This window comes from Astatotilapia calliptera, chromosome 19, assembly GCF_964374335.1.
Source record: "Astatotilapia calliptera chromosome 19, fAstCal68.1, whole genome shotgun sequence".
NCBI lineage: Eukaryota > Metazoa > Chordata > Actinopteri > Cichliformes > Cichlidae > Astatotilapia > Astatotilapia calliptera.
The window spans coordinates 26,286,266-26,301,758 of NC_137440.1; the positions used below are offsets into that span (position 1 = coordinate 26,286,266).

General features: G+C 41.1%; 1 protein-coding gene across 1 annotated transcript; it reads left to right on the top strand.

Annotated features, from left to right (window-relative positions):
• The first annotated feature begins 6,926 nt into the window (after positions 1–6,926).
• ythdf2 (YTH N6-methyladenosine RNA binding protein F2) lies at positions 6,927–15,282 on the top strand. The gene is made up of 6 exons (XM_080294204.1): positions 6,927–7,117; positions 7,339–7,363; positions 8,573–8,652; positions 9,605–11,302; positions 13,838–13,903; positions 14,224–15,282. The coding sequence occupies exons 1-6, from the start codon at positions 7,091–7,093 to the stop codon at positions 14,245–14,247; spliced, it is 1,920 nt and encodes a 639-aa protein (XP_080150330.1). The 5' UTR covers positions 6,927–7,090; the 3' UTR covers positions 14,248–15,282.
• Positions 15,283–15,493: the final 211 nt, after the last annotated feature.

A 15,493-nucleotide genomic window follows, 5' to 3' on the forward strand; every position in this document is an offset into this window, starting at 1 on the left:
TCGCAGAATTCCATGGACGAGTGTCAGATGAGGTGGAATGTCTCTGATGTATGCTAGTGGACGAGCTCCTCTGGAAGTTACATCGTTCCTTTGCTGCGTTCTCTAGATGCAGAACATGACCAACATCTTGCTATGCATACATCATACATACTGTGAATAACTGGTAGCAGGTTATTGGCATGCTAGTTAATCAAGTATGCTCTCAAATAGCAGTGGATATGCTTAAATATGTAAGTTTTCTCTTTTTCTATCAGCTTTTAATCATTATTATTTCAAAGCTGTGTGATATAATTCTCTATAATGCGCGGCACAGCATTGTATATAATCCCAAGACAGCAACAGAATCTTACTTTCTAAGCCACGTAAGTATTTTAATAACCTTATTTGGGCATTAGCCCTGCTTCCAGTGCATTGCCCTTGCAGTAAGTTGTGGAATAAGGGCTACCAGATCCATGTGCATGCAGGGTAATGTAATGCAGGACGCCACAGGAGTCAAGGAGAAAGAGAGTGATGCAATGCTAGAAAGCTCACTGTTACACCAGCGTGATCAACAGCTGCAGCTGACGGAAGGGAAGGGAGGCCACTATTAGTATTAATGGCCATGACTAAATTTCTCTGTCTCTGTAACTCTTTCTGTCTCTGCTCCCCCCACCCCTCCACTTGTCTTCCCTAGTGATACACACACCTTATCTCTATTTAATCACCCTGTCTTCCCCAGCCATAGCCAACCCCTGTGCACATTTGCGATTGCGTGTATAAGAGAGTGCTGCTGAGTGTGTGTGCACACATACATGTGGCCACATTTGTCATCAAGTGACCAAACTAGGAAGACAGCGAGAGAGACAGTCAGCCTGCAAGAACATGGCATTGGTCCCAAAGTCCAAAATTTAGTCAGCTGCTTCATTTGTTTTTGTCAGTGATATTTAATAGTGTATGCCAAACTCTATGCATGGGAAGAACAGTGTGCACACATCTTTAATTTATCTTGTGTGTGTTTCTGAGGGGAAATGTGTTTGGTGGTGTCTACATTTACGTGTATAGGCTGAAAATAAACACAGGTTACATCATTCCTTGTGACCCCTCAGCACATTTAAGCCCCGCCTCTCTTAAAAGAGGTCTGACCAGGCAAAGTCTTGCATTGGCTGAGATTTGCGGGCCGGCTGAGGTAGTAATGGCAACCAGGTTTTATTTAGACCACTATTCAAATTGCAACACCACCATTAATAGTTTATACTCTGTGCTAGAAATACCTGAGAACATTAAAGAAATAATTGTGAATGCTCCGTGTACCACTGTCTTTTTAAAGATCACTGAAGTTAAACTGTCAAAAGGAATATAAAGTTTATTAAGATGTAAATGCCACTGAGGAAAATGTGATCAGTAAGCATATGGTGATGGTCTGTAAAGTGGGGCTTGCAATATGAACCTGAAACCATATAACCTACCTCCTGAAACAACAAGTCCTTTATTAAGGTCTCAGAGTGGCTTGGTCCCGAGGGGGTCGGCCCCTCAGGATTCCACTGTTGTTTATATGCTTCAGTGAGTATGTGTGCCTGTGTGTGCGCGTACGTGTGTGTGTATATGTCCAAGACAGAGATGTACAGCTGCCCCGTTGTCCAGTTCACAAACTCATCTCAGCTGTTCAAAATCATCACCAAGTGTCATCAGAAACACAGACACCCAGGCACACACACACACTCACACATGCATACATACAAAGGGCCACATATGGACAGGTCTGGCTCATTCAACCTTCTACACAAATGTTGGTGATAAATCCTCTGTGATAGAATGTGCATGTGTGCAGCTATTTTCTTCGTCAAACAACCTCCGCTTTGTCTCCGCGGACCACCAAGGCCCAAGTTTCCAGAGTTTGAATCTACAAGTTAGTTAACAAAAGTTAAGAAACATGCACAAATTTACCGTTTCAGTAGAAATCACATGCATTTGGCATTAATCGCCATTTTCCACAGCAGTGTTTACAGTGAATATAGAATGTATTTTATTTGAGGAAGTCTATGGTTTCAGGAGCCTACAAGTTAAAAAAAAAATCAATTCTGTCGCCTAAATGCATCTCAGTCTGTCAACAATTTTTTGGTCTTAAGTTGTACATTACAATTCAATGTTTACAGCAAATTTTTCTGTATTTCTTGAAATATTTAAGAAATAATTTAGAAGGTACAATAGATAATCATCATCATATTACACAACTGCCACGCCCCAAAATGATATCCATTTTCAGGTAATAACACAATCAGGGAGCTGTTGCTCCTTCCAGCACTAATTTACAAGAATTACCTTCTTGAGCAAGCAACCATGCAATAACACCAGTACTGTTGAGGGCTGGGAAAAACGCTTTCACAAATTTAAAACCAAGGTTTGATTTGCAAAGAAATCAGCAATAATGTTTTGGTTTATTTTTAGAATCAATGCTCTTAAATATGCAAAATCGCTGGTTATTTAGAAGTACACAGACAGATTTAAAAGGCTTTTTTAGAATATATTTATTAAACAGATCTGTAATACACTGACAGAAAATAAAATTTCACTATTGCTGGGGAGTCAATCATACAACAAGCAATGTGCTCCCTAGCTAAATATACTCAATTCCCACTGTATTGGAGGCTAACCTTATTAAATGGGTAGAATGTGAATTAACAGCATCCTCAGAGAGCCTGACAAGTGCTACATTGCTAACATCCTATTGCTGAGACAATTTTGCCGCCACATAACTGCATTGGTCATCGGAATGAGGCACACAAAAATACAAAATTACAAACTCGTTGAAAAGCACACACAGATATACAGTAAGGCCAAAAGAAAACATACAGACACAAGAAAGATGCACACAGGACCTCTCATCTGAGCATGTGGGATTGTCACCTTACTGCCTGACATTCCTGCTTCAGGGTGCCAGCAAGGCCTGCAGTTAGAAGGGCAATGCTGGTGGCAAGGGGGTGGGGGGGAAAGAGATGCGAGGGTGGACAGAGGGCAGAATCAGAAATTTGTCGTGTCACATGGTCAAACAGGGAAGATTTACGACAGATCAGGTTCCTCATCAGCAGCATAGTGTTGTGGCTTTAGAATGACAGGTATGGGAGTGAGATCAGACTCCGGCTTTAGTTTGTACACCCTTTCTGGCAACTGCAGCCAGTGTGACTGGCTCAAGATGGCAGTGTTGCGGATGGTAGGCATGAGTAATGCAACAGTCTTTCCTTGTGCTCGGTTTAACATCGTTCTCAGTGTTTACACGTGAATCTGAAAATGCAGACGTGCCAAATTCATAAAGAGTACATGCAGAGACTGACACAAACTTAGACAAATTAGGTCGAAAAACAACAAGACAAACTTTCAAGAGAAATTCTTGAAAAAAAAAATCTCGTGCAAACATGCAAAACAGAGATTAGCAGTTATTTAATCATTTTATGTCTCTCTCTTCCTACTCTCAGAAGCTATGATTTACTCACCGGTGACATCATGGAGACCACAGCTATTTTTATTGGCTGGTAAGCAGCCAGCTCTTTGCCATGCTATGCCACCTGTCCAATCCACAGCAGTCAACAAGCCCCAGGGGAAAAAAAGTCAAGCACCCAAAAATGATTGAGAGATGAAAGGTGGAATATGAGACATGCATGCCATTCTACTGTCCTAGGCATGTTTCACAAGTCAAATGTCTTGTCACTGCTACTGGTTTGTCATCCCTATTTGCATTTGTTCTTCGTTAAGTCTGCTATATTTTCCATTCTTCAACACTTATCTGCGTTACTTCATCTCTGGAGTAATGGCTTTTACGCTGCTCTTGGACCATCGCTGACATTGTCTGAGCTGCAAAGATGGGGTTATTCCTGGCCCTGTATCGTGCCTTCTTAGGTGCAATTTAGTCACATGCCACGTACAGTAGATTGGGGTGGAGGGGGTCACCATTTCACTCAAGTGCCCTGCATGATGTTAACTATTACAAACTAAATATTACAGAGGCTAGAAGCTGGTGACATAAATGACTGTATATAATACCACATGTTTTGGAAGATTACAGTTTGTTAAAATATATTAAAAGTTGGTCTTGAGATGAAAATGACTCTGGGTCTTTGAATGAGTGGGTGTATTCTTAATAAGTTTATAAAGGATGACTTACAAGCTGAGGCAATATCAATATAGACACATTTGTAATTAGTGTCACTGAGTCTTGCATGGTCAAAATCAAACACATGATAAACACATAAAGAAAAAGTTAACTTCAAGAAAAGGATCTTCTTGTGAAATGCTTTTTATACTCGTGTAAGTGAGCAGAGTTCCTTTATAATGGAACTCATGGGAAAATAAGTGGAGGATCATTTGTGATAATTGGATTTCTTGGCCTTGCCACACACAAGAAAAAAAAAACAACTTGATTTTAAAAGTTAAATTGAAAATTCAGGATTGTGTCTAGGTGTCCATCTTGTGGAAAGAGCATGAAATAGCAAGTACTAGTGTTGGAGTATTATCCTCTGAAACAACACTAGTGGGTGATAAAGACCTAGAAAACTAAATAGTGTCTGCAAATGATGGACAACTGGATGATTTGGTTTTTGTCAGAGGAAATCAAAGTTTTGGTTTATTTAGGGAAGTTCCAAAGAGTTTCAGCTGTCTTTGCATGCCCCAAAAAATACATTCACACAGTACTCAGTACTCACAAAGTACATTCATTCATTCAGAGGCTCAGCTTACAACCAGGCAAACTAGGCAATCGCTAAGTGCCCAGGGGTCTGTGCGTCCCCAAGGACCGACAAACTTTAAAATACAGTAGTAGCAGTATGCAAAGTTTGCAATGACAATAGTGGAGCCACACTTGACTCCACTCACGCTGTTCCAAGTAGCCTGTGTGATTCAGATTACCACAAATCAATAAAACAGCAGTGTAGTTTTGTAGCGACGAAAGAAAAACAGCAGTGAGTGCAGCAGATAGCAACAATTACATACAGTCCCGATCCAAAGTTTAAGATCACATGAAAAATGGCAAAATGGCATTGTGTACTGTAGCGTTGTTCAGTTGAAAAACCCAGTCGTTACCACACAGACAAGGGTCCTCAGTCATGAGGGATGCTCTCTGCAACATCTGGACATAGCCAGCAGCCGTTTGACACCCCTGCACCTCCTGAAGCGCCATTGTTCCACTGAAGGAAAAAGCACCCCAAACCATTATGGCACCCTCTCCACTGTGCCGCGTAGAAAACATCTCAGGTGGGATCTGCAACGTTGGAAACCATCAAGGTTAAATTTTTCTCATCAGAGAATAAAACTTTCTTCCACTTTCAATGTCACATGTTTGGTGTTCTCTTGCAAAGTCCAAACAGTCAGTTTTGTGGCTTTCAAGGAGATGAGCCCTTTGAAGACATTTTTTTGTTTTTGAAGCTCTTCAGTCTCTGATGTCTGATGGTTATGGAGCTGCAGTCGGCACCAGTAACAGCCTTGATTTGGGTTGAGAATCATCCAGTGTCTTGACAGACAGGCAACTGGATCCTCCAGCTGAGTGTTGGTGAAATTTTTGTGGGTCTTCCACTTGACGTTTTTGTTCCCTAACTCTCAGGATCATTTAAGAAATTCCAAATGTCTTACTGCATCCCACCTCAGCAGCAATGGCGCACGGCGAGAGATCCTGTTTATGCAGTTCAACAACCCAACCAAAAAGGGAGAGGTTTTTTTTTGCCTTTGCCATCAGAAAGTCATGACAGGGTGACTATCTGACAGAAAATGACAATGAATCCACATTTTTTGCACAGATTTAGCCTTTAAAGGCATGTGGTCTTAAACTTTTGATCAGCTGTAAAACAGCCTGTTTCTGTTTAAGCGCTGTTTTCAATAAACTGCATGCTAAAAAAACATGTTTTTTCTCTCTTTTTTCACTCCCATTTCTTCTTGTTGCAAGTTGAAGCTCTACTTGGAACCTTTTTATAAGATCCAATCAAGTAAAATGTGATTTTTTGCCATTTTTTAAGTGGTCTTAAATTTTTGATTGGTACTGTACAATATTAAATAACTAAACTGCTGCCAGATTAGCCTTAACTTTTGGGTGAGAAATACTTGCTACCCACTAACGTCACAGTATTTATTTTAGTCTCTTTGACATTTAATATTATTTAGCTAAGCTAGCAGAGCAGCCAAGGGTGTCCAGCTGTGGTGGCTGTGACAGTGAGTGCGAAATTTCTTTTAATGATGTCAGATTTTTTTAAACCATAATTTTAATGAATGGTGGTTGAAGGGGCCACCTGTGAATTTTTGCCTAAGGCCACTATAGACTCTAGAATCGGCACTGCATTCATTCATACCTCCAACCTGTACAATCACAGACTTCACAAGCTTGTAGCTCACACAGCAGCTCCCCTGGGGCAGGCTGGGGGCTTCTCTGAAGAAACACGTAATTTTGCAACCTACAACATTCACTCTGGGGCAACCTTCTGCTCTACTGATTTGGAAAGCAGTGCAAAAACAGCATGAAAATGATTTAAAGGTGCAACTGTTTCAGCAGTGAATTTTGAAAATAAATTCCTGGGTAAGTAACAGTTATATAACAGATTAGTTTTTAGGATTTTTAGATTAGAAATCCTGATTTCCTGATGTGGTTTTGTTTATCAGAATCAGAATCAGAGAGACTTGATCAATCCCAGAGGAAAATTGTTGTCATAGCACCACACATTCAGCAACCATCAAGCACATATATATGAAACATAAATAACATATTTATGTTATATTGTATATTGTTATGTTGTATTCTACATCCTACAGTGGTTTTATAAGAAATTTATATCTCAAATATCTTTCAGATGTTGATGTTTTATAATGAAAATAATAGCCTCTAACATCACCCTGGCTCCTCCACACCAATGGGGGGCGCACGTTTTTTGTAAATAAATACCATCGTGGGTTGACGAGGGCCGCCCAGCCATGTTGAGGAGTCTGTCAAGCAAACTGCAGCCCGCCATTGTGTAGAACCAGGTTCTGTAGAGAGATAAGGGTGCTTGGCTGAAACGCTTCAATAGCTTGATAATTATTTTACCCTGCCGCTTTTATTTAGGAGTAAATACAGTTACACAGGCTCCGGGGGGGGAAAGACATGTCAGCCAGCAGTCTTCTTGAACAGGTAAAGAGAGGTATTTTCTGAACATTTACGGGGGCCAAATTTCTCAGCATCGCGACGGGCTAGCGAGGATAGCTTAGCTCAGAGGCAGCGGCTCCGTAGTGCAGTAGGCCTGACCACCTGCTAAAGGAACTGACTGCTGAAAATATATCTCTTCATCTATTTTTTCCCCTTCCTCTCTTCTCATAAATCAAACCTTCATGAATCACCTGGACCCAATCCAGAGACCGAAAGGCCAAGCTAATAAAGGTAAGACCAAATATTATCTAACATTGTCGACTTGGGTTTGAGAGAGTGCGAATCTTTTTATGTACCTTTCGCTTTAGAAAATCTTGCGTGCGCGAACGCGATAGCTGGCTTCCTAGCTGCTCGGGTAGAATGGGCCTCTGTGTACACGATTTAAAGGTTTTCATATAATTTATCACTTGAGTGAAACGCCTAATGATACTGTGTTTCAGGTTGGGATTTTTCAGGCTTTAAACAAAGCAATTTTAAGTGTCCTTTACATCCCAGAAATCGCACAGGTTCCCACAGGTAGCTTCAGGCTAGCTGTCTCCAGAGTGGCTAACTTTAAATGGCAGCATGATACACATGAGCATCCTTTTCCTGGTTCTACTTTTAATGCCTTTTATCACCCATAGTTGCGTGGAAAACACCTTACTGCTCAGTGTCTTTAATTATCAGACATTATGAAATTTCTTTTGCAATATTAGGGCTACAGGTGCCACCCTATAGCACGCTGGCGACCTGGCTAATGTTAGCCAACTCCGTCAAGTTGAAAGGACTCTTGGCGCTCGTTAACATGGAGACGCTAGCGTGCTAATGTTAGCTGGTTGCTAGGTTAACCAAAATGACACGTCTTCCGACATGCTTTTCCTGTGTCAGAAAGGCCCTCGCGCTTTCCCATCATTATGCTGTCAGTCTATAATGTTGAATAAACACATTGAACAAATAATTTTTATTTTAATTCTCTGTCCCTTTCTCCGAAAAGCTCTGACAATCTCGTGTTTTCCAGCACATGAACATCACCTGTAACAGAGAGCGCTCTTTAACTCGCGGGGGCGGGGGGGCTCGCTCACACGCACTACTCATCTACCTGCATTTTAACATGCATTTTTTTTTCTCTCGAAGTGATGTCAGTATTGGTTTTATCTATTATTTTAATGTGTCTATTGCTGTGGGAATCTAAATTTCTTTAGTGCTCTTTTATGCCAGTATTTGACTACTTCCAAGTCCATTTAATTTTTCCTGGGCCTGATTCAAATAATTGAGCATACTATGTAATCTGAAGCATACTGAGCAATTATTGCTTTTTTTCCCCCTTGTTCTAATTTCAGGGAGTGGTTTTGTTATGTAACGAGTGGCGTTGGTGCTGATGTTAATTGCCTGATAATGTCTAACCCATTGCACCTCTGGGGTTGCACAGGCCTGTTAACACAAGTGTTGTTTCATTTACAGTGCAAAACGGAGCTGTGACCCAAAAGGATACTTTGAATGACGATGAATTTGAGCCTTACCTGAATACTCAGGCCAGACAGGTAAATGTTTTCCCAGTGTGTGAGGTTTTTGTTTTGTTGTTTTTTTTTTTTTGTTTTTTTAAATCTGAATCTTTCCCTTTTTTTTTTTTTTTTTTTTTTAAAGTAGTCTGTTACTGGCTTATCCTTAAATGTTCTTAGTTGAACACGAATCTTTTTTGTTTTATTGCACTAAAATTCAGATAAATCTGATAAGGGTTAACTGAAATTCTGGTTTAAGGAAGTTAAAATGGTGATGTAGAGATCAGCTAATATTCTCTAGCTTGCATCCACGACAAGTTTCATGACCGTGCATGTATGAATAAATATATCCTAGGTACTGTAATCTTAGCACATCTGTTAAACCCAATTTCAGCCATATTATTAATTGTAAGTGAAACTATAAAAAAAGGTTTACTTTGCACATTTTTGTGTTTTGATTACAAAGAATATTAATGTGCATCTCTTTATTCACCTTTTTTATTGCTTTAATTTTTGTTAAATGTGGTTGTTCCCTGTGCAGTAACTAACACACGTACACATGCACTGTGAAGTGGGCTGTAGAGGAAAATAATAGAGCCTGTCTTTTGGTCCACTCAGAAGAATAGCTGTCCTTATCTTCTTCCAAGACACTCTAAATGGTGGTGGGGGAACAGTTCATTGTTTAGTTCTGTTTATTTATAGATGAGTTTAAAGGAGGAATAGTGAGAGGATTGTTTACATTGTTGTCACAATCGGTGGTGAGCAGTGACAGTTCAATTACTTTACTTATTTTTACTGTGGTTTCACTCCCTGGATGAAGAACAAGTTGCGCTCATGTTAAGAGGAGTGTTCAGCTGTTAATGTTACAAAATATGTTGCTTTAATAATTAAATGCTAGGGTGCTTTTCCACAAATTTTTTTATTTATTTATTTATTTTTATTTATTTATTTTTCCCCATGTTGTCACTAAATCACATTTTTCTATTCCATTTAGAGCAATGCCTATACGGCCATGTCGGACTCGTACATGCCCAGCTACTACAGCCCCTCCATAGGATTTTCCTACTCCCTGAATGAGGCAGCATGGTCCACAGGTGGGGATCCTCCTATGCCTTACCTGGCCTCCTATGGACAGCTGAGCAATGGGGAACCCCACTACCTCCCGGACGCTATGTTTGGCCAACCAGGCCCCCTGGGGAGCAACCCATTTCTAGGTCAGCATGGCTTCAACTTTTTCCCCAGTGGCATCGACTTCTCAGCATGGGGTAACAACAGCTCTCAGGGACAGTCGGGGACACCGCAGAGCTCTGGCTACAGCAGCAGCTACGCCTATGCTCCCAGCTCACTTGGAGGTGCCATGATTGATGGACAGTCCCCATTTGCACCTGCTGCCAACGAGCCCCTTAACAAGGCACCTGGTATGAACAGCCTGGACCAGGGCATGGCGGGACTTAAGATAGGTGGTGCTGCTCCTGGTGGTACCGGGGACTTGGCACCTAAAGTAGTTGGCTCTGGATTACCCGGTGGGGGTCCACTAGGCCCTGTATCATCTGTTGGACCTCCCAGCATGCCTCCTGTCTCAATTGCCCCTGCCAAGCCTGCCTCTTGGGCTGATATTGCCAGCAAACCAGCCAAACCCCAGCCCAAGCTTAAAACTAAGGGTGGCATGGCTGGTGCTAATTTGCCTCCTCCGCCCATTAAACACAACATGGACATTGGCACTTGGGACAACAAGGGCACAATGCCTAAAGCCACCACTCCTCAGCAGGTGCCCCCTATTCCCAGCAACGGGCAGCCGCCCAATCAGGCTTCCCCGCAGCCTGGAAGTACTGCTGTGGGGAATCCACAAATGCCCCTGAGCAATGGACAACTGGTTCCACCTGTTTCCCAGATGGGTCAGCATCAGCTTCCACCCACTGGGCAGCCAGGTATGGGTCAGATGCCCCAGCCTCCTCTCTCCCAGGGTGGTCCTCCTCCACCAAGCCAACAGCAACAACAATCTCAACCTACCCGCTGGGTCCCACCACGGAATAGGGCCAATGGATTTGGGGATACGAGTGGGAGTGGTACAGGCCAGTCACCTCCCTCTTCTTCAGGAGTGGGTGTGGTTCCAGGGGTCCCTTCGGAGCCTCACCCAGTTTTAGAGAAGTTGCGTATGGTCAACAACTATAACCCGAAGGACTTTGACTGGAATCCCAAGCAGGGCAGGGTGTTTATCATCAAGAGCTACTCCGAGGATGACATCCACCGCTCCATCAAGTATAACATCTGGTGCAGCACGGAGCATGGCAACAAGAGGCTTGATGCAGCTTACCGTTCACTGGGTGGTAAAGGACCACTTTATCTTCTGTTCAGTGTCAATGGGAGCGGTCACTTCTGTGGTGTAGCAGAAATGCGCTCACCCGTGGACTACAACACGTCTGCTGGCGTGTGGTCGCAGGACAAGTGGAAGGGTCGTTTTGATGTGCGCTGGATCTTTGTTAAGGACGTTCCCAACAGTCAACTGAGGCACATTCGACTGGAGAACAACGAAAATAAGCCAGTGACCAACTCTCGGGACACACAGGAGGTGCCACTGGACAAGGCCAGGCAGGTGCTAAAGATCATCGCTGGATATAAACACACCACTTCCATCTTCGATGACTTTTCTCACTACGAGAAGCGTCAGGAAGAAGAAGAGTGTGTGAAAAAGGTAACAAAGTCACTGTTGAATAAAGTGAATGACATAACAAATGAATGAAAAACAAGTGTGATCTTCAAAAAAGGTGGAGTGTTTGAAGCCTGTGTATGTGTTTGTACAACATTGATGTTATGCATTACAAAGAAACGGTACAATACAACCCTTTACAGATGGGCTGAGAGCTGATTTTCATGTGCTTATATGGATTAGAACAATTTGTCATCTTTTTTTCCTTTAGCTTTTATGTTCTACCTGTTAACAGTCACATGTAATGTTCTACTTTAAGAGTGGACAGCAAGAGAAAACATTTACAAAGATAAAATGGATAACATGCATGGTGTTTAGTTGTGTAATTATAGCAACTTTATCAGTGTTATCTTGTTCACAGCTGAAGCTGCTGTGCTGCTAAAACTATGAGAGATGTGGTCCCCTTTACTGCTTTATGATATTGATAATCTCTTTAGCTTATTTGAGCATGAAGGTAGCGGAGCAAAAATGGAAAAATGTCAAACCGAAAAGGGAAATTTGTTAAGTTTATACTGGGATCGTTCAATGGTTTGTTTGTTTTTTTTTCTAGGGTTTCTTTCTTTTTCAAGCAAGCGGTGTGTTTTGTTTTGTTTTTTTTCGTGTTTTACTCTTTTTCTTTTTTCTTTTTTGACTACAGATACATTGATCAGTTAGTCTTGATGCCAAAATAGAGACCTTGTCTTTAGTCAGTTACTAAATCCAATACCTGCGTTACTTTAATAAGCTCTGTTACGAAGAGCACCAGATATGACATAACATTGCTTTTCTAGCTAACTGAAATGAAAAGTAAAATGTATCGATTAAAATTTACTTAGTTGTCCGTTATTAGAAGGATAAATGTCAATGGGACCTCTGCCCTCTCCCACTAAAACTCAAAAGGGGGTCAAATAAAAAGGTGGGGAGGAGGGAAGTGAGTGCTTAAAGTATTTGTATGCTTTCATGTCCGTCAGATGAGACATGTGTTTTGTCATTTTTAATCGTAATTATTTTGCCTCCCCTGTTAGTTTCTCTTCCCGTGAGCCCATCCTCACACATGGAGTTGAGAAAACGGGTGAAGGAAAATGTTACTCACTTTGGGTACAACTCATGCCACTTTCCTATTGTCAACTCATTTGACCAGTGTCAGCTGGATCACAGCTAAGCCACAGACTGGTGCAAGCACACAAAACTTGTTGGTGTAGTAAGCAAGAAATGACTCCATACTGCCAGCCCTTATTTCATCTTAATTGTGCGTTTCCTCTTTGGCAAATGGATTACATCCAAAATATGGGCGTATCAAGGTGGAGACAGTATTTAAATTTACATAAGCATACTCTGTATTGGAAATTACACCCACCCGTCTCCAAATGCTTGTTGATTTTCTATTTGTTGGGCAAATCTAGGGACAGTTGTTTTATTCAGTGTCATCTTTAAGTTTGCCTTCAATGAACTATACTGAACCCCAAGTGTGTGTGACACAAGGGTGGGGATTGTTGCTTTTGGGATTCTCCATCAGTTGGCTGGTGAGTGGATTATTCAGACAGAGGATATCAGAAGAATAATGAATGGCGAAAAGGCAAGCGGATACTGGTAACAAAGATCCACAATGCTTAACATCTGTCATCATTGTTGGGCCACAAAGCACCCACGTAGCAGTGTTGAGCTGGAACCTAATTTAAATTAGCCTCTTAATTATTTTTTAATGGTGTGCACTGGCATTATATAGATGCATCTATTGACATGATTTTGCATTTTATTTTTCAGAACTGCTGTGATTGGAAAAACACGTGTAGCTTGCTAAAAACCCAAATGCGCTGCCTGGAGGTTACCACTTAGTATCTATGAGCTTGGATAGATTTAAATATAACTAAAATAACAAGAGGGGGAAAAAAGCAAAAACTTATATTTTTCATGAATATCTTTGTCTACACAATGTTTATGCTCAAATACGTAAGCTCGACTATTGGTGGAGGTGAATTTGCAGTATGTAGTTTAAATTAAATTTTATTGGGTATTTTGGCTTTCTCCTTCCTCGCTTGATGGCAAGACATCTGTTCAAAAATGAATTGAGAGCATAACTGCTCTTTTGTGGTCTCTGTAAGAAAGGGAAAACCTTTTAAATTTTATCCCAGGTGTTCGAAGTCTTAAAAACAGCATTTTAACCTGTGGTGATTTGTTCATTTTGAGTTATGTTTACACCCAGACTTGAAACTGAGCCACTTAATTGAGGACAGTAAACCTGAATTAATTGCTTACTGAAAAATAAAAAATGATAAATGGACATTTGAAGAAGATTCATCTAGGGTACATTGTCTTATATATGTCAGTTTGAGATGGACAACATTTGGTTTTATCTATTTTAATATCTGTTATCTGTATATAGAGTTATTGATATTTAGCTGTTGAGCTAGGCCACTCAGAATCTGCTCTGTTTCCAAGTAATCCTTTGGGCCAAATTACTGAATGATCTTACTACAAAGACCTGGCTCTTTCAATCTGAAGTGCTTCAGTTGTGCTCAGTTTTTGCTTCTTTTGTGACAGGTGGAGGTCCAAGGCAGTGAGCCATATCCCAGCAACCCAAACAACAGAAGTCATTACAGGCTTCAGGTAACTGTATTCTGAATAAATTTAGCCTGTTTTCATACTTTGAGTCTGTGCCACTTGGATATTTTTCACATACATTACGTAGTTGATATTTTGGTACCTGTAACGCTGCTAAGTTATCGAGCTTTTCCTCCTTAAAACCCACAGCTGTTTAGGTTGTCGTTTGCAAACAAGAGCCGTGGTTTTATGAAACTATTAAAATGTGTATTAAGTGGATGCCCACATTTAACAAGAGAAACTGGAAGGATCTATTGCAATGTGCCTATATTTTGTATGATGTAATTTCTGCTTTGTGTGTAACACGCTGTCCTTTCATGTTCTAGGAGCGCCAAGGACGAGTCAAGTAACAGTTGGTGCTTTGGTCAAAGACTGCAATGGCCCCCTTAAAGCCCTCTACCCCATTACGTCATTACATCCAGATCTCTTAAAGAAATTCTAATAGGGGTGAAGAATTAACAAAGGACAGAAACTAAATGAAGACTTTGATTTCTTTTGACTTTAAAGACTTACTTTGAACTTGTAGTAAAAAGAAAAGGAAACAATTATTCATAGGACTACAACTAAATGCATAGCATCCTTAGGTGATTTTTTTTTTTTTTTTGCCCTCCCCCATTCCACTACATATGCTTTCTCCCCTTGTATGCTGCTTTTTTTCCTTTTTGAAATGAATGGATCAGCTTGTTGTTTTTTTTCTTTTTCTTTTTTTTAAATGGTCCAAGAGCAGGTCTGTAATTCTCACACAAACACACAAATCAAATAGAAATTGTAGTGTTGACTAATAATAGTGTCCCAAAGTGGAAAAATGGGCTGTTTGTCTCATTTTCTTTGTAACCCCACCACCACCCCACCCCAATCTGTCTTTTGAGGATGCTCAAATGTTCAACCGGGACCCAGCAGAGTTTCCTCCTTGGTGGATTTTCATCGTAGGCGTATGCCAGCTACACTCACTCCAGAATCTCTCTACACGCTTACCATGTTTTTGTTTGAGAGGACTGCAAATGTTCAGAAGGCCCTTCATTTTGTTTTCCCAGTGTGTTGGATGGAGTGTGTGGGGTGGTAGGGTAGGGAGGATCTAGAAGGGGATGGAAGAGGTTTAAGAGTTCGAAAGTAAAAGAAATGTTAAGTTGATAAAACCTTGCCCACTGTATAATTTTTAAGGTCTTAAAAAAAGGGGCCCTCTGACAGTCTTTGGACCTAATTTACCCCCCCCCCCCTTTTTTTTTTTTCCCTTCTTTCTATTGGACAAGTTGATTCGTTGTTGCTATGGGCTGCTTTTTGTTTCTCTCCTTCCTCCGTTTTCTAAAGACAGTGATGCGAGTGGTCTTGACCCACTCTTTCTATTAATCAGTTCAAAAGTAATAAATGTGGTATATTAAGCAGAACGGTGTGCATTCCCCTTGTTTGGAAAGCAGTTTTGTCATGCAGCATGTCTGTGTGGGTTTTCTTTTTTTTTTTTTTGTTTTGTTTTGTTTTGTTGATTATTTTCCCCTCCCCTCTCATATGGGTATCTGAATGTTTCTTCCTGCCATTCTTCATCCTCCAACACCCCCCCCCCCCCCACTGTGCTGCCCTGCATTTCTTACCTCTACTTTC